The 23,074-nt window shown below is 42.3% G+C and overlaps 2 protein-coding genes across 2 annotated transcripts; both read right to left on the bottom strand.

Annotated features, from left to right (window-relative positions):
- Positions 1-647: 647 nt before the first annotated feature.
- On the bottom strand, positions 648-2,508 carry LOC109524213 (neuronal acetylcholine receptor subunit beta-2-like; the record flags this gene model as incomplete). The annotated part of the gene is made up of 2 exons (XM_019883893.1): positions 648-992; positions 1,483-2,508. Coding segments are annotated over 2 exons (1,182 nt in total), but the record flags the coding sequence as incomplete, so codon positions are not given.
- A 19-nt stretch (positions 2,509-2,527) lies between these two features.
- Positions 2,528-22,333, bottom strand: LOC109524198 (neuronal acetylcholine receptor subunit beta-2-like). Its single transcript, XM_019883879.1, has 6 exons — positions 21,785-22,333; positions 8,246-8,391; positions 8,071-8,115; positions 7,483-7,592; positions 4,026-5,010; positions 2,528-3,535 (listed from the first exon to the last, which is right to left on the bottom strand). The coding sequence occupies exons 1-6, from the start codon at positions 21,837-21,839 to the stop codon at positions 3,380-3,382; spliced, it is 1,497 nt and encodes a 498-aa protein (XP_019739438.1). The 5' UTR covers positions 21,840-22,333; the 3' UTR covers positions 2,528-3,379.
- Between the last annotated feature and the right edge of the window lie 741 nt (positions 22,334-23,074).

Below are 23,074 nucleotides of genomic sequence, written 5' to 3'. Positions count from 1 at the left end.
GAAGAACAGGCTTCACTTATTTTTCAGGGCTATTGATTTGTACAGATCAACAAGACGTTGTTGAAACGTCACTTACCATTTTGAATTTATATTTATCTCCACCACTGGATTGGCAAGCCAGGATGACAAATTCAAAATAGCTGCTGACACCGAGAAAATCTACAATACGCTACAATGGATGGAATAAAGTCTTGGAGCATACTTTTCCTCCCTTGAATTCCCTTTAAATTTTAATTATTCATCCTAACAGAATGTTCTGGGCATCAGTGAGTTTGTGGAAGCCACTTTTCTGTTTCGGCATGGCTGTGCCCCATTGCATAAATCGAGGTCCATCAGTGGAAGCTTGAATGAGTTTAGTGCCGAAGAACTTGACCTAAATGCCATCAAACAACTTTAGGGTGAACTAGTAGAAGTAGTTACTCCAGGGTCAATATAAAGTATCATTGAAATCAGAGAGGGTCATACAAGGAAGATCAATTTGGACCCAACACTGTAAACATGGTCCCAGATGTGAGCAATAACCTATTCAGTGAGGCTCACTATCAGTGACTTTGATTCAACGAAAGCAACAAGAGCGGCAGTCTCGTCATCGAAATCAGACAGATCTCAGTTCTCCTGCTTGATCAGAAGGTAGGACACGTGGAGGATAAAAAGGCTGGGGCGTGAGTTCAGGAGCAGGTGTTAAGGAAGAGGGCTAAAGTGCATCAAGAGTGGCAGGTGAGGTGGACAAACTGTAACTTGATAAAAGGAGTGGCTTGGCGCTTTGCAGAGTGGAGTCGGAATTAAGGTTGATTTTTTTGTTGTTTTTTTTTTTTTTTATGTCCAGGGGTCATCCCTCAGTTCTGGTCCATGTCTTCAACAATGGGGGTGTTGTAGCTCTGGAACAGAGGCTGCATGAAGAGGCCCACAGTTCCCACCACACATACAAACACAAAGATCCACAGGAAGAGGCGGTCGATCACCATCGCCACGTACTTCCAGTCCTCAATGATCTGTAACAAGACAGAGGTGAGTGTTAAAAAAATATACCATGGTTGCATTTACGCACAATTTCGAAGCTCGTTTATGTCGGTCAGGCTTCATTTTCTTGAGTTAATTTAGTAGAGAAAAAAAAGTTTGAGTACATGAGGTACAAACAGCAGTTTCATGCTACTCTTGCAATATTTGTCACAACAATTATATCAAGGACAGTATGCGGCCATTAATTGAGACAAACACGATCGGCCAGGGATCACCAACCTTTTTGAAAGTGAAAATGACTCTTTGGCTACTGATTAGTGCAAAGGACTACCAGTTTGATACACAGTTTTGAAACAGAAAATGTGCTTAAATTGCCTTTAATCATATTTTTTTCATGATGTTAAGATGAATTTGAAGACATTCGGACTAACGGGCAAAATCGAAGGAGTTGACAAAGAATTACGGGTAGACGTATTTGCACATCACACACACACATTGAGGCATTTCCTTCCAAAAGCCTACCCCTTCATCGTCGTCCTCACTCTTCATCTTGTCCGCAATGTAGCGCACACCGTCCACGGCATCCTCCACATCGATGCTGCTTTTCAGCGTCGCCCTCCTCCTGAACTCTGTGTTGTCGGCAAAGTCGCTGAACGTCCAGCCGTAGCGTTTGGCCGATTCCTCGTTGACATAGAAGGACGACGAGGAGTCCGCCAGTCCCAGAGAACCTGCCCCCGCATCTGCTCCCGCTTTCTTCTCGGAGTACGATCGCTGTTGGTGTTTTTTCCGGAACCTTTCACGTATGTTGGATCTGCCTGGTCTCCGCATGAAAAGGTAGGAGGGAAGTCGGTACATGAAGACACGTTTGACCCAGGGAGGCATGGTGTGCGTACTAGGGGAGCGATGGTGCACGTTGAGCACGCAAACACTGGTGACGATGGAAAAGGTGACCAGCACCATGGTGAACATCAGGTACTTGCCGATCAGAGGCACCGCTAAAGACGTGGGTGGTACAATCTTTGAGATAAGGAGTAAAAACACAGTGAGGGCCAGGAGCACAGAGATGCACAGCGTCATCTTCTCACCGCAGTCTGATGGCAGGTAGAAGACCAGAATGGCCAAAGATGTGATCAGGATGCAAGGGATGATCAGGTTGATGGTGTAGAAGAGAGGTTTTCTCTTAATGATGAAGTCGTAAGTGATGTCCAGGTACCTGATGTCATCCGGGTCTTCGTTCTTGCGTCCCGGCAGCGAAACGATATCCCACTCGCCGCTGGGTTTAAAATCGTCGCGGCTGGCAAAGTCACTCAGCAGGATGAGGTCGATCTCGGTGTGGTCGTACGTCCATGAGCGAAACTTGAGGGTGCAGTTCTGCTGGTCGAACGGAAAGTCGCGGACTTCGATCTTGCAGGCCGACTTGTAAATGGCGGGAGGGAGCCAAGCCACCTCGCCGTTGTTGGAGACCACCGCGTTGGAGTAGAAGGAGACTTCGTAGGTGCCGTCAGCACTGAGGGACGGACAGGGAAAGATGAAGACGAAGAAGTCAAAAACGCATCGAAATTTTTTTTTTTTTTTTTGCAAGTGAAGAACAGGCTTCACTTATTTTTCAGGGCTATTGATTTGTACAGATCAACAAGACGTTGTTGAAACGTCACTTACCATTTTGAATTTATATTTATCTCCACCACTGGATTGGCAAGCCAGGATGACAAATTCAAAATAGCTGCTGACACCGAGAAAATCTACAATACGCTACAATGGATGGAATAAAGTCTTGGAGCATACTTTTCCTCCCTTGAATTCCCTTTAAATTTTAATTATTCATCCTAACAGAATGTTCTGGGCATCAGTGAGTTTGTGGAAGCCACTTTTCTGTTTCGGCATGGCTGTGCCCCATTGCATAAATCGAGGTCCATCAGTGGAAGCTTGAATGAGTTTAGTGCCGAAGAACTTGACCTAAATGCCATCAAACAACTTTAGGGTGAACTAGTAGAAGTAGTTACTCCAGGGTCAATATAAAGTATCATTGAAATCAGAGAGGGTCATACAAGGAAGATCAATTTGGACCCAACACTGTAAACATGGTCCCAGATGTGAGCAATAACCTATTCAGTGAGGCTCACTATCAGTGACTTTGATTCAACGAAAGCAACAAGAGCGGCAGTCTCGTCATCGAAATCAGATAGATCTCAGTTCTCCTGCTTGATCAGAAGGCAGGACACGTGGAGGATAAAAAGGCTGGGGCGTGAGTTCAGGAGCAGGTGTTAAGGAAGAGGGCTAAAGTGCATCAAGAGTGGCAGGTGAGGTGGACAAACTGTAACTTGATAAAAGGAGTGGCTTGGCGCTTTGCAGAGTGGAGTCGGAATTAAGGTTGATTTTTTTGTTGTTTTTTTTTTTTTTTATGTCCAGGTGTCATCCCTCAGTTCTGGTCCATGTCTTCAACAATGGGGGTGTTGTAGCTCTGGAACAGAGGCTGCATGAAGAGGCCCACAGTTCCCACCACACATACAAACACAAAGATCCACAGGAAGAGGCGGTCGATCACCATCGCCACGTACTTCCAGTCCTCAATGATCTGTAACAAGACAGAGGTGAGTGTTAAAAAAATATACCATGGTTGCATTTACGCACAATTTCGAAGCTCGTTTATGTCGGTCAGGCTTCATTTTCTTGAGTTAATTTAGTAGAGAAAAAAAAGTTTGAGTACATGAGGTACAAACAGCAGTTTCATGCTACTCTTGCAATATTTGTCACAACAATTATATCAAGGACAGTATGCGGCCATTAATTGAGACAAACACGATCGGCCAGGGATCACCAACCTTTTTGAAAGTGAAAATGACTCTTTGGCTACTGATTAGTGCAAAGGACTACCAGTTTGATACACAGTTTTGAAACAGAAAATGTGCTTAAATTGCCTTTAATCATATTTTTTTCATGATGTTAAGATGAATTTGAAGACATTCGGACTAACGGGCAAAATCGAAGGAGTTGACAAAGAATTACGGGTAGACGTATTTGCACATCACACACACACATTGAGGCATTTCCTTCCAAAAGCCTACCCCTTCATCGTCGTCCTCACTCTTCATCTTGTCCGCAATGTAGCGCACACCGTCCACGGCATCCTCCACATCGATGCTGCTTTTCAGCGTCGCCCTCCTCCTGAACTCTGTGTTGTCGGCAAAGTCGCTGAACGTCCAGCCGTAGCGTTTGGCCGATTCCTCGTTGACATAGAAGGACGACGAGGAGTCCGCCAGTCCCAGAGAACCTGCCCCCGCATCTGCTCCCGCTTTCTTCTCGGAGTACGATCGCTGTTGGTGTTTTTTCCGGAACCTTTCACGTATGTTGGATCTGCCTGGTCTCCGCATGAAAAGGTAGGAGGGAAGTCGGTACATGAAGACACGTTTGACCCAGGGAGGCATGGTGTGCGTACTAGGGGAGCGATGGTGCACGTTGAGCACGCAAACACTGGTGACGATGGAAAAGGTGACCAGCACCATGGTGAACATCAGGTACTTGCCGATCAGAGGCACCGCTAAAGACGTGGGTGGTACAATCTTTGAGATAAGGAGTAAAAACACAGTGAGGGCCAGGAGCACAGAGATGCACAGCGTCATCTTCTCACCGCAGTCTGATGGCAGGTAGAAGACCAGAATGGCCAAAGATGTGATCAGGATGCAAGGGATGATCAGGTTGATGGTGTAGAAGAGAGGTTTTCTCTTAATGATGAAGTCGTAAGTGATGTCCAGGTACCTGATGTCATCCGGGTCTTCGTTCTTGCGTCCCGGCAGCGAAACGATATCCCACTCGCCGCTGGGTTTAAAATCGTCGCGGCTGGCAAAGTCACTCAGCAGGATCAGGTCGATCTCGGTGTGGTCGTACGTCCATGAGCGAAACTTGAGGGTGCAGTTCTGCTGGTCGAACGGAAAGTCGCGGACTTCGATCTTGCAGGCCGACTTGTAAATGGCGGGAGGGAGCCAAGCCACCTCGCCGTTGTTGGAGACCACCGCGTTGGAGTAGAAGGAGACTTCGTAGGTGCCGTCAGCACTGAGGGACGGACAGGGAAAGATGAAGACGAAGAAGTCAAAAACGCATCGAAAAAAATATCACGACAGTCCAGCCTGGATCAACGTGTACAACACCTCGTATCTTTGATTGTCTCTCTCATGAAACTTGTAAAGTTCTTGTTCTACAATGTATGAAGGTTGAAAGGGAATCTGCTTGCAATGACTCCCACTTCGCCTGAGATGTGATTTTAAGGTTTTTTTACTTACTCGTAAAATATGTCTTTCTGACTTAGTGGTGCTTGATGTTTCGTCCAGGGCCTTGCTCTCACAAAATTGTGTACAACACCTCGTATCTTTGATTGTCTCTCTCATGAAACTTGTAAAGTTCTTGTTCTACAATGTATGAAGGTTGAAAGGGAATCTGCTTGCAATGACTCCCACTTCGCCTGAGATGTGATTTTAAGGTTTTTTTACTTACTCGTAAAATATGTCTTTCTGACTTAGTGGTGCTTGATGTTTCGTCCAGGGCCTTGCTCTCACAAAATTCTGTTCTTTCTGTGGCTCTGGGAGCTAAAAAGCAGCAAAAGCAGGTTCTACTGCATTATCTATTCGGGCTCCAGTACCCTGGAATGCCCTTCCCGTGGAAATTAGAGTGGGCATTTCATTAGAAATGTTTAAATCTCAACGAAGGACTTCTTTCCACACTCTCGCCTTTGTTTCAAATCACACCAAGTGTGCAACTCCAGCCTCTCGCCCTGTCTCACCACCTGACATCTGGATTTTGGTCTGTTTAACAGTTTTCAGGACTGCTTCTGTGAAGATTACAAAGTTGTTGAATGGCTCCTTTTAGCAAGCTCAGTGTTACAGAATGTTGTTATCATCCTCGGAGAAAATCCATATCAGAACAAACTGCGGCAGGATGTCAACAGTCACCCCCTCACCTTTCTCCAATGTGCTGAGATGTGCCTTTGGACTTGATCACACCCAAGCTTCAGGCGATGCATTATAGATACATAGACTATCAATTATAAAGTAGGTCAGGAATCCGGCAATACGTTCACTTTCTATTGCTAGGAAAAGAGGCATAGAAAGGACATGTCGACAACACTAAAACCGGGCACTTTCTTCTTCTTCATTCTGCAACCTCTACCCCCCCATCATCTTTCATCATTTGGCCTCGGGATCCATTTTGCCGGTTGCGCGGTCATAATGTTGCCCGGCAATCTGTCTTTATGAAAGTGTCATGGCTACGAGGCGAGTATAAACAGCGGTGCGCCACTACTGACCACAACACACATGAAGCATATCCATTCAACCAGATGAGCTGCAATCATCTCACATATAGAGATTATTGATTTCTCATCGTTGTTTATTAGCATTCCCAAGAGGTAGGAGGGTAGTGGTCTTTTAATTTCCGACACCACTGATTCTCACATCTGTGTGTGGTCGTATTGATTCACGAGCATGAGCCACCCCTGTTGGATTTAGTCGCTTGGTGTGGGACCACTCTTGAATTGCTTTACAGGACCCTTGATCGATGTTTATGTTATTTTCCTGGGGTGTCTTCTCATTTATGATCAGATTCTTTACAGGGGAGTTTGACTCTGCATAGCCCCTCCCACCACATAATGGTAACACTGCCTTGTTCACTACACCCGTCCTGTCCTGTCTTTTCTGCTACTCTTTGCATCCCTTTCTCACAGAGACTACTTTCCCAGTCGGGGTCAATGTCAGCATAAAGTGCCTTTTATATCCTCATCAAATACACTCAGTCATCATGAAAGTGTAGCGGAATAAGAAGACTTTCAGGTCAACTGGCCAAACATTTGATAAGTCTCTTAAACTACGTTCCCTTCATTACATGCCACCTATTTCATTGGATGTATGGCATGTCCCAAGTTGTTAAATGATACTCAATCAATTCTTCAATTTCAAGTTAGTTGATATAATGATAATAGTATGATATAATGAGTCATATTTATCATTTATTTTCCTTTCGATTTATATTGTATTGTCATTATTTATTTAATAATTCAATTTTGACCACAGAAAATAAATAAATAAAATTGTGACCACTTTTTCGGCACCAAAAATATCCGAAAGCTCAAATACACTCTCATTAAAATGCAACGAACAAGCAGTGATTACAACAACCAATGTAAATAATTATTGCCATTCGTAAAGTACGACATGCGGACGCAACTCCGACACAAAGCAAAAGATTGAGATTTTGGGTCAGGATATGAGTCGTATCTTAATAAAATACACTAAATGACCTTTCAGATTTAAACTGTCCTAAAGGTTTGATAATCTCTCATTCCTTGAAATACTGTTTCCATTCTGAAATGTTGCCATATGTGCAATATCCGAAAAGAGGTGTGCGACAGTAAAATGGTCAGTGTATAGACTAAGTGGATATGAAAAACGTTTTCGAAAAATGATTTGCCATTGAAACAATGATGATGGTGTGTGTAACCCCGTGTGTCTGTTGTTTCATTTGTTGTAACTCTACTTGTTGTAAAGGACGATGTCTGGCAGCCAAATGTGTTGTGTCGGGAGGCGGATTTTCTTGATGCCATCATACTCATCGGGGTCCCACATTAATCTGTAGTCGTTCCACACCTGATGATTGTTTAGAAAAAAAGAGTGAGAAAACAAACACCTCATGTATTTTCATTCTGAAACACAAGCAATAAAATATGTACGGTCATGGGGTGGTAACGATGCTCATTGAAAGACTTGGAAGCTGATCAATAAATTGGAATACCTTAAAATGTGTGTTTTTACAAAATGTTTTCGGAATATTTGAACATGAATACATTTTCATGAAAGTGTCTTAAAATTTGATAAGCCACAGAAAACAGTGGTAACTACCCTGTGAAATTGAAACGATTAAAAAAATGGTCAAGTATATAAAAATGAGGCTTCAGAATAACCTCTCAAATGCTGTGGGCGTGTCCGCTGATTGCCTGCAACCACGCCCTTCTCCACGATCAACAATCACGTCAATCACTGCTACAACCAGGAAAACTTGATGTTGATTTGTCGAGCATTTATTGAATCTATTTTTTCTAAGACAAGAGACCAAGAGAAGACAAACCTGAGTGAGCCAACAGTTGGTGGTCATGATCTGTTCCCTCTCGTTCTGAAAAACACAAATTGAAGGCTGACACACATCCTGATGCCTCTTAAAAGGAATTTTCTTTGTCATCGTCATACTCATCACTCATCCTCATGATGGCATTTTAAGAAGCAGCACGGCTGATCTTCCTCACCACATTGATGAGCTGTGCCAGAGACACTTGGATGTAAATGGTGACTTGCTGGCTGTTGTTGACGGCCGGTCTGATCAGTTTATTGTAGCGATCCGCCGACAACAGGTGACCCACCAGACGTTCCTCCACCTCTGCACACAACGCAGCTGCGGGCACACACAAACACATACACCCAAAAAATGGTGCTATTCAGTACTGTGGTTAAGACACCGTGCATTCACTGGCATGCACATAAATAAAGATATTAGGAATGCACCGATCCCGATCATGTCATTTTAAGTTGTGGAAATGGTGGGGAAAAGATGTTTATATCTTATTTTATTTTTCAGAGCTACATAGCAAATAATAGGTACACAGGTACTGGCAAAAGAAATCGATATATTTTCGTGTGTTTCCGCTGTGCCCTCCAGTTTACACTGGCATTCTAAAACATTCAGATTAGGTAGCTAGGTTTATTGATGACTAGTCCAAATTTGCCGCAAGTATTGTATGAACGTGAGTGTGACTGGTTGTTGTTGACAGTTTGAGACTAGCTCGCAACCAGTATTCTGCCTTTTCCTCAGTCAGGCTCAAGTTATCCTCATGAGGAAAATGGCAATGAATGGATGGATGCATTTTTCAGTATAATGCAGCAAATTAGAAATAACCTTGTAATGGCCCATATATACTGTATATATGGTTACTTTTTGTTTTTCATCTAATCAGCACCATGTGGGCGAAGTAAATCTTTTCTTTTTCACATTGTGTTCAAAAACAAAGATCAACAAAAATGTCCCAATGTTAAATAAAACCCCAAAATGGCTTAATTTCAAATAAAAGATGAAGATTCATGCTTGACAAAACACAAATGCAAAAAAAAAAATACAAAAACAAAAACAAAAAAAAGGAAGATTCCTGTAAATCATTTGTGTTTAATGCAAAAATGCAACTGTTTGCGACAACAACTTGCAGATCCAAATGCCAGCTAGAGGGGGAATTTAAAACATCGAGCATCAACCTAAATAGCCATGATGAACATACATCAGTACACACAATGGTATTACACACGCTGCATATAAATGTCTCTAACTGCTCATTTTGTGTTGAGCAACACTTATCCACATGTGACAACATGGTTCAAATGCTTCAAAACAATTTAGGAAAGCAAAGCTTTAATGTGGCTCAATGGTTACATTCGGACAAGATAATTGGATCTGATAGCACTGACACGCTAAATATGTGTGCATCCAAACATACTTTTTCAGTCAGCGTATTTTCTTTTTGTAACTCAATGGCCAAAACCTAATCTGCATAAAATAAAGCCAGATGCAAAACACGTTCTCCTAAGAATATACACTGTAGTGGGAAATCAAGTCCAGTGCCCCGTGAAGCTGAAACATCATATTGCACTTTTTGAGACATTTCAGCTGCTAGCCGCCAACAGGCGACTCGGTTGATTCGTGCTGAGGTGCCGGGGGTGCACTGGCCCATGTACTGTCATCAGACCCATCACCACGAGCGGGTGATTCGGGGACGTGCCCACCCACCAAGATGATTGTGCCCACACCATTTGAGGCATGGATTTCTAAAAACAAAAGTAGATATTTTTGAGTGGTGAAATACTAATGTTGAGTTGCTTATCACTAAGACATTAGAAATAAAATGAAGTAAAAACAGTGGTGTGATTTTCGTTTGATTGATGGCCAGTCTTATATGCAACAGCCAATCGCGGCCTTACTGAAAATAATGTTAGGTATGCAGGTTTACCATCGACAAATACATTGATGTTTGCGTGCATAAATACATTTTTTATGTGGCTTTGTGTAATGTGGCTTTATACGTATGTCTGTAAAATATGTGTGCATTTGTAAATCGAGAGTTGAGGACATTTCGGTAGCCTGGCACTTGGGACAGCTGTCAAAAAAAAATAAATCATTAATCCTAGGACTCCATCTGTAAACCAAATGTCCGCTGTAGCACCAGGACTGACCTGTGAGAGGCAGTGTGGTGCCAAAGGCCATCTAGACTGTTGGAAAACACAAAGAAGTAGAAAGAATAGAGCACCGTAGCTCCTTGTGTCCGGCAACAGCACGAGCTTCAGGTCGCTTCCTAATTGGCTATCGTTATGTTTCACCTCACAATTACGGAGGGATGTGCCAACATCTTGTATTGACTACACAAGGTTTAACGTTTTACAGCTGTCAGCCCCTCGAATTTTCCAAGCAGAAGATGAAAAAAAAATTTGCGTTTGAAAACACCGCACACCATAGGCCAATCACTCAGGAAAATCTTTTCGACTCCTGTAATCTGGCCTTTATTGACTTTCATGGCAAAGGGTGAATCACAATGATTATCAATATTACTGTATAGGGTAACAACTCTGGTGTCAAGAATTACACTATTAAATTTAAGGGAGGTAAGCCCGCTCACGCACATACACACACACGCCATAATGAGCAACAGCCTGACACGGAGGCATGCGACGCACTTTTGCAGCCTGTTAACGATCGTAGCTCACGCATACCGTTTTAAAATGCTTCTCTCGACCCTCCAGATTCCCATTGTTTGCCCGTGCCCTCGGTGAATTGTACATGAAACACACTCTCAATGAGAATAAATGACAGCGATAAAAGAGATAGCGCAACAGCTTTGATCACAAGCTGCATTGGCAGGCTGCTGAGCGCTCACAACTTCCGGTGACGGAGGTCACGCGCCACCGTAGGTTAAAGATTTACTGTACCTGCTTTATTTTATTTAATTTTTTAAATACTTTTTGTGAAAATGAGACTGATAGGATGATTAGGGTGCAGTGTACATTAACACAAAAAATATATATATTACTAACATGCACAAAGACACACAAATGGTTGTTTGTTTTTTTTCTCCTCGACACCCCTCGCGATCGACTTGGGACCATTCCGCGATCTACCGGTCGATCACGATTGACGTAATGGGCACCCCTGCTCTAGGCATTATGCTCAACAGTCAAGTTTGAAATGTGTTGGTTTTACACCATCAATTTTAAAAAGAGTTACTTAAAACATGACCTGCGTACAGGCGCTTCTGTCTTATTTTTATGCTTACAATGAAATTGTACTGGTAAATTCTTGGAAGAACAAATGCAAACATCTCAACAAATTGTATTCCCTAACGCCAAAATATCTTCTGGCTGTTGTGCAATCTTATTTCATTGGACGCCTTGCCAAAAATGTCAAAGCACAGAGTGCAATTGCCTCTAAATACACATTCCACTTCTCTGATTTTGACTTCCCTAATTTCATCATCTCAGCCGAGTGCTTATCAGGACGATGCATTCAAATCAGGCTAACGTGGGGTGTCGAGGGGGCCTCATGTTGCATAATGTGTGTGTCTGAAGTGATTAGCTATGCTGACTGGTTCCCCGGGGCCACTTGTAAACACGTTTGGTTTCATCCTGCCGCCGCGCACAGGTAGATGTTTGCGCTTCCTCTGATAAGATGCCATTGTTTGGCTTTAGTGGGTGAACAGAAACAGATTGAAGAGACATCATAAACACAAGCAGTTGTCGGAAAAGGTGCGTCTTTCTGTGAATCTAGGAAGCCCCACACATGACATGGATGGGAAATCATTGAAATCCAGACAAAATAACCGAAGATGTTGCCACAAAATACATATAATGTGTACACGATGGACTGACTTCGGGGTAAGGCAAAAGGTGTACCACCTTTCAGAGAAACTGCAATACCGGATGTTCGTTAAGTGCCTTTTCCTCTTACTCTGTTCTTGTCAATAGCCTGCAATAGCAGGTTTTTCCGAATGTCTTAGTCATAGCCAGTCGACAATAAAATTCAGTACTATTGCTGTCCCTTGTCTTTATCCCTGTCGTCGACCTCCGACGGTTTTCGGGAAGGTGCACTCCATTGATGACCCGACTGTCCAGTATGGAGCCACAGCTGCTTTGTGGATACAAATTAGTACTTCTTGGCCCAAAATTTTTCCCGCATTATACCTATTTTAGGGACTTAAATCTTGAGGCCATAAATGAGGTATTGGTGTGCATATTAAACTTATTTTGCGACACAAGTGAGTATTTTGTGCACACATTACACCAAGTTCATGAAAACAAATTAGTATTTTGTGCCCACAAATTAGTATTTTGTTCACGTGATGCTTATTTGGTGGACAAAAATGTGCATTGTATGGCCATAAATTAAAATTATAAAATGCCTCTTTTGTGAAAACAAATTACTATTCCTTACACGTGTCCTGCCTATTTCGTGGAAACAACTTATTTTTTGACCATAAATAGATGGGGGGGTTTTTGTAGTCGCAAATTAGTACAGTATTTTGAAATATTTTTACCGCCCATGTCATATTATTGGTCTCCATATGAATTTTATGTTAGTAGGGCCTACTAGAATCTTCTTACAATGTGAATGTCCAAAATGCCACCCAATTTGAGAGATTTCTTGACCATGATTAAAAATAAACTAGAGATTCAAAGTATTCTTCCTGGTATTTGCTGATCTCTTCTCAATGACCAGCGTAGATTGAAAGGATCGTACAAGATAGTGCACAATGATAAACGCACATTCACTCACGCACATGCCCTCGGCGATAGCTGGTGAAGTGATGTTTAAATGTCGTGCTGCAAGGTCTGACTAATTTGGTGCTCGAGCAAAATGGCATGCTGCTCGATTGAAAGGGTAATGAAAGTATCGTGAGTGTCCATGCGTGTGTGTGTGTGTGTGTGTGTGTGTGTGTGTGTGTGTGTGTGAGCTCATAAACAGATGTATTTGTCCATACTGACTACCTCTCTTGAAAAAATTAAGTATCATCAATGTGTATCATATCTATTTATTACACATACAGTATGTTGCATGTCAGCAATGCGCGTAATATGCAGCTCGTACAACAAGGGCAAGATTTGACACACACACACACACACACACACACACACACACACACACACACACACACACACACACACACACACACACACGAGTCACCGTAGGGCTGTTTTCATCCATGTCATCAACACAGCACACAGTCTGACTGGGTCACAGAGCTTCAGTGACAGTTGCTGGTTTCAAACATGCTGCCAAAGGTTTTTTTTTTTTTTTTTTGATGACAAACTCCTGAGCCCCTTTCCTTTAGATGCACATGTAGGTTGCTTCTACACAAGCACCATTGTGGTGAACATCTGCTTCCTATGCATGCGGATCATTTTTATGTTTACAAGATAGACATTTATGTGTTTTCGTCATTCTTAACACTTGGGGTACACAAGCACAATCTAATGGGATTCAATATATTATTGCTGCACAACACGTCTGCCTTTGCAAAACTAATAGTATGCTCCTTTTTGATCGACTTGAACAGAGAGGTATCAATTGCGCAATGCTTATTCTAGTTGTAGTTTGCAGTAATGTACAGCTGCTGCAACTTCCTGAGAAATGTTTAAAATGTCCAAACATTTGCTAACCTCGTGTTGCTTTTCCATTCTATTCGTCTATTGGTTATTGTGTTATTTCTGGCCTTTGTGACAGCCTGCTTTGCTATTCATGAATCGTGTTTGCTTGACAGGACAGTCGAAACCGCGGGGCAAAAACTGCACACAGCAAATGTAGCTGGGACAAGATGTCAATGGTTGTTTTTACAGCCAAAAGGGACAACCGCTTCCGCCTAGAACAATAAAAATATGTTGCCTGATATGTTACTTGCTGATCTTACGTAGTAGCAAGAATTAGATTTGCTTTGATTTGAGAAGTCACGGATTTGAAGCTCTGCGAGGCAATCAGTCCATGTGAAAATATGAATACTGGTGACCACAGCTGCCTCTAACATCTTGTCTAAAATACTGTTCAAAATGAATTGAGTTATTCATATCAGTCAGTAGTGTGTCTGCCACACACGAGAGATTCTGGGTTTGAATCTCAGCTCAAAGCCCATACGGTGTGGAGCCTATATACTCGCTCCGTACTTGCGTGGCTTTTTCTCCAGGTAATCTGTCTTCCTCCCATGTTCCAAAAAAACACAAACATGATAACACAAACTACATTGCCCATAGTTGTGAATGTGAGTTTGAATAGTTTTTTGTCAATGTGTGCCCTGCCATTGACTGCCAAGCAGTCCAGTGTGTACCATGTCTCTCGCCTTAAGTAGGTTGGAAGACGCTCCAGCCCACATGTGACCCCGATGAGGACAAGCACGATGGAAAATTGATTAATTCTTCATTTCGCAGTGACACGGACACTTGTACAGAGGCAGTGAAGCACAACCGAGTCCATAAATGCAGTACTATCACAATCAGCAACACCCAACAAATTCTATTCAAAACAAAAGTATTCACTCCAAATGTATCTCCAAGTCAGCTCAAGGATCACATTCTGCTTTTGCACTTTAGAATTGTAGATGTGTCTGGAGAGCTCTGTAAACATGCAAACGTCTGAGTAGTTCAGCAGACGGCTCAGAGATGATTCATTTCATATTCATAAGCTCATTGCATTTAATTAGCGTGTTTTGTATGAGTACAGGAAATGAAGCAAGTTCAGTGCCGGTGTCTTATCGGTAGTTTCTGCATCATAACTGTAGGGGGAGCACAGAAGAAGCCATCCGTCCTGTTCAGTTATGTGAGCTTGTGAGCTGGACCCAATCCCAGCTGACTTCGGGCGAAAGACAGACAAGACAACACTAGAAACCCAACATAAACCCACTGGGGCTCTGAAGTCTGCAAACTCGGGTCAATTAGTGGAGCCTCGGTTTCAAAGCAAACATGGCGAAGCCCCATTTATGTGTTATGCTGCACATAAAAGTAATAACATGAGGTGGGCACAAAAGTCTGAGTCATCCTTCCAATATCTTTTCAGACTAGTCCAGTAGTTCCATTTTAAGTTTGTTTTTTTTTTTTGCCTGAAAAGGCATTTCTACTTTTGTTCTCTTTGCTTTGCCTTGAAATGTCGTCAGCTCTTCTGTTTGTAAATGCTTTCAGGCATGATGTTTATGGATGTGTGAAGCACATTGAGTTGCCTTGTGTATGAAATGTGCTCTATAAATACATTTTACACTAATGCAGACAAAAACCCATTCACACTCACATTCACAGCATCGTTGAACTTTTGAAGTGAACCTTTGTTGCTTGCACCAAAGTTGAGTAAATGAATCAATATAACTGGCTTTACTCGACAGTTTTGACACCAGTCCCTGCCGTGAATAGCAAAAGTCCGCAAGTAATCAAAAGCCCCTCAACGAGGTTTATAATTGCATATAGATGCCACAAGATGGTGCCAAAACACTACTTGTTTCACCTAAATTAAACTCCTCAACTCACATTCACATACAGTAGTTCCTTGGCACCAAAGCACTTCTTTCATCTAAATGAAGCTCCTAACACTTTTCAAGATAGCATACATTTGGGAAAATGAATAGAAGACAATCAAGCATTCCCTTTGCAAATGTGTAGTAATTTCAACCTTAAATGAACTGCTTCATCGTGGATTTTTTCTGAAAGCATTGCCATGGAGATATCACATCACCTACATTGTAATATTCGTGGGCCAGTCCGGACACCTCTTACAGTATATTAGAGGCGGTTTGACAGGGTGGTAAGGGATGGCAGCTGCCATCTCTACCAACCCCTTTGCCACCCCCTTTGGCAATGAATCTATGAATACTAGATTTAAAATGTTATTATACATGTTCCTTATATTGGCACCAGAGGATGTAAAAAAAAAAAAAAAGTGTGTTGAGAATTTACTCCCCCATGGATCCCCACCTCTTCCAAAAAAAAAATGAAATTGTTGCATCCTCCATGCCACCAATAGAGCTCTGCACATTACGTGACTGATCCACTGCCATGCTGGCAGGATCGCAGCTGAAGGATTGACAATAGAGAGCAGTGATAACATTTGCATTTATCAGCTAACATTCCGTCCAAGTGATTTTACATCTCACTTTGATGTAAAGAACATCATGAGATACATGTGCAAGCTGGACAGGTTGGATGATCCCTAACAAGCGCCAGGAGTGCTTTTTTGCATCTGTCATGATGGGAGATGGGAAGAACTGCAGTGGTGATCCTTGTGATCATACAAAGGCTTGGAATGTTATTAGTTTAGGTTACGGGTCGTATGTAGAGCGACCCGCTGGCCAGAGGGGTGTCCACCCGAGGCCCACCGGTGAGGTGCTTCAGATGGCGGGTTACAGCTGCCTATCGTTCCCTGGTATCTTTTGCGGTGGTAGGGTTGCGTGGTTGGGCGAGGAGGACGCTTGCGGTGCTTGTTTTTCTGTGATCTAGCTTGGGGAGTCGCCTTGGAGGCATATGTGAGTAAATGACAAAGTCGCACGGAACTCCATCTGGGGTTGCGTGCCTCGGCCAAACTGGCCGCTCACGGTGCTTATTTTTTGCTTTCCCAGCTCAGGAAGTTGCCCCGGAGGCAAACTGAACTGAGGAATTCCCAAGTCCCACTGAACAGCGGGCAGGATGGCCGGCATCTTGTCACATTGTGAAGCAAAGCAAAACATTCTGGATATATAAAGGGTACATAAAAAGATAAAAACTCTAAATGTATTTTCGTTTTCTTTTGCACAGTGCATTTTACTCATCTGATTTCACTGTTTTTTCCTTTGTACATTTAATAAAACAAGGCTGTTTCCTGAAAAGAGTGAAATATGCTTGTATTTTTATATACCGGTACTTTTAAAGTGTTCTTAGTGCCAGTGTGCATCGTGTATAGTTTTTGGTTCTTTTTTATAAAAATACAATAAAAATACACTGAACCTTTAAAGCTAAATATATTAAGGCCGCAATATCGCCTTCAATATAAGTTGCACAATCGTTGATAAACATGTCTGTAACGCTGGTAGAAGCTGTTAGATTGTATCACATTTGACTGTACTGCCATCATAATTGTCTTTATTTTTTTCATTTGTACATACGCTAAAGAATTTAGGATGTAAACTATATATATATATATATATAAAACAACAGCTGCTTGCTGGTACAATATACTGCAATTTACATTTGATCCGATTAGTTGACAAACTGCAACTGCGATTGGTGGCGAGTTGACAAGCAAATTTCAGTCCATGTTTGTTAGTTCACCAGCTCATTTTTTCGAAGACAAGAAACGGTCAAGAGGGGGATAGAGACTTTTTATGTCCAGTTGATATCATGTTGTCTAGCGACATCAGCACAAACCACAAATCCTCACTTCAAAGTGTGTGAGTTCTGCTTTTTCTGAAGCGTTTGTGCATGACACGCATTCAAAGTCGTAAAACCCATCTTCTACCTCCACACCATCTCACAATCAACGTTGAATTATTTGGCAGCATAATTTCCCTGCATGGTAGTGCCATGATATTTTAACAGAATCTGAGTGATTGCACCATTTGTCATCCCTTCCAGAAAAGACATGAAACATCATTTGGTTGAACGATAGCTGCCATTTGACATGTTCGGGGTGGAAAAACACACTGCACATTTGATTTCACTGTTTTGCTTGCCCGACGGCCTCGGGCGTCTTTGAGCTGTCGCGTTAGACAGGGCAGCAAACCCAAAGATGACAGCTGCATGGCCGGATTCCACGTCGACGTCACCCAGGCCAAAAATCAGCAGAGGAATATGCGCGTGGTTAAGCATTCAGACCGAACCAGTAGTGCAAACACTGGTGATCTGACATCAGCAAGATACACGTCTCCTGACATCTCAAAGTGTGTGAGTTGGCAACTTTGGATGACAGAAACACAAGGTTTTGTATTTGTGGCCACGATGTCACATTTGTCACGTATGCAACGGGACGTGAGGATGACGACAAAGAAGAGGTGCTCCGCCAGAAAGCAGAGGTGCATTGTCCACACATCACTCCACATTCCACTATCGCAGATATCCGAGCGAGGGGGACGAGCGCTGAGCGTTGGAGCATCTGGACAGTCAATGAATGACTCAAATCTCCAGAGACAAGTCATCTGTTCAAACGATACAGAAAGATACAGAAAGAAGTCCCCACAGTAAAAGCGCACTGTCAAGTTAATAGAATCACACGAGAAAATAAATTTGAACCATGTTGCTTTCGAGAGATTAGACTACAGTAGTAATATCATATTTTATCCCGACGGGATCCGAGCCATGCGCAAAATCAATCATTTGTTTACAATAAAAGCTGCTTGAGTTTGCTGAGCTTTAATTCAAAGCAACTGGTGTGGAGATAAGATAAGATAAGATAAGATAAGATAAGATAAGATAAGATCAGATAAGATATCCTTTATTTGTCCCACATTGGGGAAATTTACAGTCTACAGCAGCAAGATTGGGTAGAAAGAAGAAAGAAGAAAAACAAAGTCTTCAGACTATTACGTTTGTACACATGTACAGGTCTCCAGGATGGCATCATTCTCTTGGACTTAATCCCACTCACAGGACACCATTTTTTTCCAGCTCTGCCCTCTGCTATGCTCACCAAAAACATCAGATATTCCAAGAGCAGTTGACACGTTTGTCAATTTGCAGACCCTTTGCTATGGTATTCGTTGCTGTAGCTTTGTCAGTCAAGCACCATTTGCACAATTGCACACAGGTTGATGACACACTTAATGACTCTCTTTAGTTTGTGCATTTTTGGCACATGTCTTAAATGTATATTTTATTAGAGTGACCTTTTTATGAAAATACTACACTTTCATAAAAGTATGACTGAAAAAACGCATTGTGTGTTTCATCATACTCGGCCAAAAAATATGATTCTGATTCTTGCGTAAACTGACCACACATTGTGTGCTCCTTGACTGGATTAAAATGTTCAGCCATCCTTCAATAGGGTTGTTTATCTGCAATAGGGTCAGTGCTGAGATGGAGTCACAGATGTGCGGAGGAATGCGCACACTACATTCTTGAGACTGTTATTTTTCCCATTTTCTCATACCTCTGTGATATTTTTCATCATTTTTATGATAATTAATACATCTTGGACAGTAAATTGTAAATCTGACCAAGGATTGGTGTCATTATTTGACAACACGAACGCAGGTTCTGACTGAGACTTACAGTTCTTAGCCGACAAGAGTGCCCAAGAAAATCCTCTTCAGAAGCGGAGACGGCTCAACAATGATTCCATTCTGACAGGTCACTATGACTTTACTTTAACTTCAGAAGGAAGGTGGGGCTCAGTTTGAAATGTATGTAGAGAAGTCTTGAGCTGTCAAAATAACGCCAAAAAGAGTGGAGGGGACACATATGAGGTTGGGGAGACGTTGCGGAGCATACCAGGAGGTCTCATCACACATGTATGCAGACACACACATACACGAGTGTCTGCCTTGCTGCACTCTCCACACCTCAATAATTTATTGCCTCTAAAAATAAGAATGCCATCATCTCACAGGCGCTAAAACTGCAACACAATCAAAGGTTATTCACCAAAACACGCGCACCAAGTCAATTTGGGCTTAACTAAAGCTGGTCATGTTTGAAAATGGATAAAGAGGCTGCTGCTTTCCCAATTTTTGCTTCCTGTAGGGTTACTTTTTATGGTAGTGAACAAGCTAAGATCTTGTCATCATATTATTTTTTTAAATGTGCATAACAACACATTGACGCAAGTGAGCCAGTAAAACCAACATCCTCAAACAATTCAAACAACTCCTTACCTTGGCTTTGGGCCAATTAAAGCCCTCATATAAGTGTGACGTATTAACACATAAATCATGAATAGAGTCTTTTTACACAATTCCCCTCCACCTGAAGAAAAACACCCTAATTGCGTGATGTTGTCACCATCTTGGTTCACTGGAGGGATGGTGGTCTTTTGGTGATAAGTACCGGTTGTATTGTTTGTTCTTTTTTTTTTTTTTCGAGCTATACAGTACCTTTGGGAATTATGGCTTGAAAAGTTCAACCTTGGTTTCAATGAACCATAACAAACACGTGGAAAAACATATTTTCGTTGTTGACTGTGTATTTATTTCCCCTCTCAAAAAGGTTACAAGCAAAATAAAATGAGTTGTCCGAGTGACAGATCACATTAACGTTCAAAAAAAGTTTTGAAATGATTTATTCAGCCCATCCATCCATCCTTTCTCTGAAATGCTTAGCCTCACTAGAGTTGCCGGTATGCTGGAGCTTATCTCAGTTAGTTGCCAGCCAAACGCAGATGATTTATCTTTGTCTTATTTTTGATGTTTTTGTATCATGAAGAATTGGCATTTGAACAAGGAGTGTTTTACATCCACTGTAGATCCAGAAAAGTATTATTGTTCATTAAAAAAATACCACTTTATTCTCCTGACTTTTTTATAGGATTTTGTTATTGTAGCATTACAATTCCTTTCCTTAAAGAAGTACACATGGTAGTCATGATTAATTGTGGTTCTGTCAGGGATCCCTGGACCTAAAAAGTTTGAGAACCCCCGTTGTAGTGAATGACAAGCAACCTGCAGCCTCATCCTGCTCATCCCCCCCTTCAACTTTTCAACACTTAGCGTGCAGCAGCAAGAGGAGATGTGGTACTCAGAGAGAAACAACATACAAATAGGTGCCAACATAGTGACTCATCTTCGTCAGCTCTTGCCAGAGAGCTCATTTGCAGCATGTCAAGCAACAGCTGTTGGCCTGAGAACAACACTGGGATGAAACCTGCATATTGCTGCCCATCCACATATTATGCGGGAGGACCAGAGTACCACACACAATAATTTGAAGGCTCTCTCTCACATATATATATATGTGTGTGTGTGTGTGTGTGTGTGTGTGTGTGTGTGTGTGTGTGTGTGTGTGTGATCTACTATATACTGTACCTTGTTAAGTAATTCGACCACCTTGTTTGTGTAACTATGTGAAATGTATGCAGTTTGTGTTATTGCACATTTTCCACAATTTAACTGCACACACACACACACACACACACACACACACACACACACACACATATATATATATATACCATACCGTATATACACACACACACACACACACACACAATTATTGATTGTACTTTTCAGGGCATATAGAAATATTTTGTCTTGTTTACCTCAGTTAGAGAGGTGCTCAAATGATTAGGAACACCCCTCAATATGATGCTGTGCAGTTCTATGCCACTGCTAACTGCAACCACAATAAACAATGACACACTGTACTTCTGAAAGTAGCTAAACAAGGTAACACGAGAAAGCTCTCTCCACGAAGACTTCATCTGCAACTACCTAGAGAGAGATGGATAATCGATAATTTAGTAACCATGTGTTTTGATCCGGCTCTTTATTGATATTCGAATGCAGAGTGAATGAACCTAATGAAGTTACCAACACATTTACTGTCGTAGAAAGTAGCACTTTAGGAATTGAGATGTGCAACTCTTTCCTCACAACCACCGTGACATTCGTTTCTGTGTTATTTCAAATACGTTATATTTCACTGAGGTAAAGAAGATGAAGCTTCCCCGAAAGCGTCAACGCGGCGCTGCGCGTGTGACAAGTGACGATTTGGCGATGGAACAGCCAAAACATGTTTGATCCTCTTTGACTGACGCCGCAAAGTACAAGTCCCTCGGTCCCAATATGGAAGGATTTTTCAAAAAGGAGATTACTCACTTTGTGGCACTGTGGCAGCCAGAAGAAGCAGCGCAGCTTTCGCCAGGAACGCCATCGTCCGGAACCTGCGAAAACGCGCGTAAACTTGAAGATGACCTCTCTTTTTGTGCTCTTCTTCCGCAGCAGACTTGGAGTGGAACAATAATGGAGTATAAAGGGCGTCGGTGCGTTGAATCCCGCCGGGGTAAAGTGTCTATCTGAGGCTCGGAGGCATGGAGCGCTCCGCTGACCGCTTTCTGGGCGCAGTCAGTCTGCAGGAGCGCACCGATTGTGCGCAGCGGCTCCCGGCTCGAAAGAGCACAGTGTCCCCTTTAGTTTTACGTCCTCTTGCCCGATGCAAACGGGAAGTCGAGTGGAGAAATGTGCGGCCATGCAGGAGAAAACAGCAGTGTCATAATCGTGCTATCTGCAAGGTGGTCATTCCTCCGATAAAAGATTCAGGCTCCCTGGTCTTCACATGGCTCCGCCGTGCGCCCAGTGCACTCCCCAGCCGGCCTCCACTTGCACGCCAACTCGGTCCAAATGAACAGAGGACATCTGTGAGAAGAAACTAGAACTTAGATAATGTCTCAGAGATGAGCATTTAAAAACCACCTGACCAGCTCCAGTGAAAAAAAGAATCGTTGGGATTATTCATTAAGTTAATTGAATGTTTTTGAATAGAGCCTGAAGAAATTAGTTTCGCTCTTTGCATTACTAAATAATCTTCATCATCATAATTATCAGCAACAAGATGGTTGGTGTCAAGAAGACATTCCCTCAGAGAGGCTGGCTATGGTGAGGAAGCTCTGACATGAAGTCCGGTATAAAAAGCATAAAATCCCATACAGGTCTCACATGGCTGGGAAACAGGAACAAGTGAAAGTGATCATAGAAGCATAGGGAGGTATTACACCTCCCCACGCCAGGGAGGTCAGAGATTAGGTGGCTCCAGCGAGCATGAACACTTTGTCAGAACAAGCATGTGGTCATAACAGAGCTGAGATCTGCAAAAAGTGATGCTACATGGCTTACCAAAACCTAATTATTACTAAATTGGACTCAGAGTGGAGTTTTAACTATCAAATCCAGTTTTCTAAATTGCGTTAACACCTCTTAGAGAGGAGGTTTTACCTGTGCAGAAAACATTAACATTTGGAGAAGTAATCAACAAGAAAATCAAAAAGCTATTGGTGCAAGTAATTCCGAAGCAGAAAATGAAGAGCCATTGCACAAACAGAAGAAGAACATAGAAAGAAGCCGCTGGTTTACAATGAATAGGTTTAATGGTCAGGCCAAGAAAATGAAACT

This window comes from Hippocampus comes, unplaced genomic scaffold, assembly GCF_001891065.2.
Source record: "Hippocampus comes isolate QL1 unplaced genomic scaffold, H_comes_QL1_v1.1 scaffold156, whole genome shotgun sequence".
NCBI lineage: Eukaryota > Metazoa > Chordata > Actinopteri > Syngnathiformes > Syngnathidae > Hippocampus > Hippocampus comes.
The sequence above is the reverse complement of the archived record's forward strand: the minus strand, read 5'-3'. Positions and strand labels throughout refer to the sequence as shown.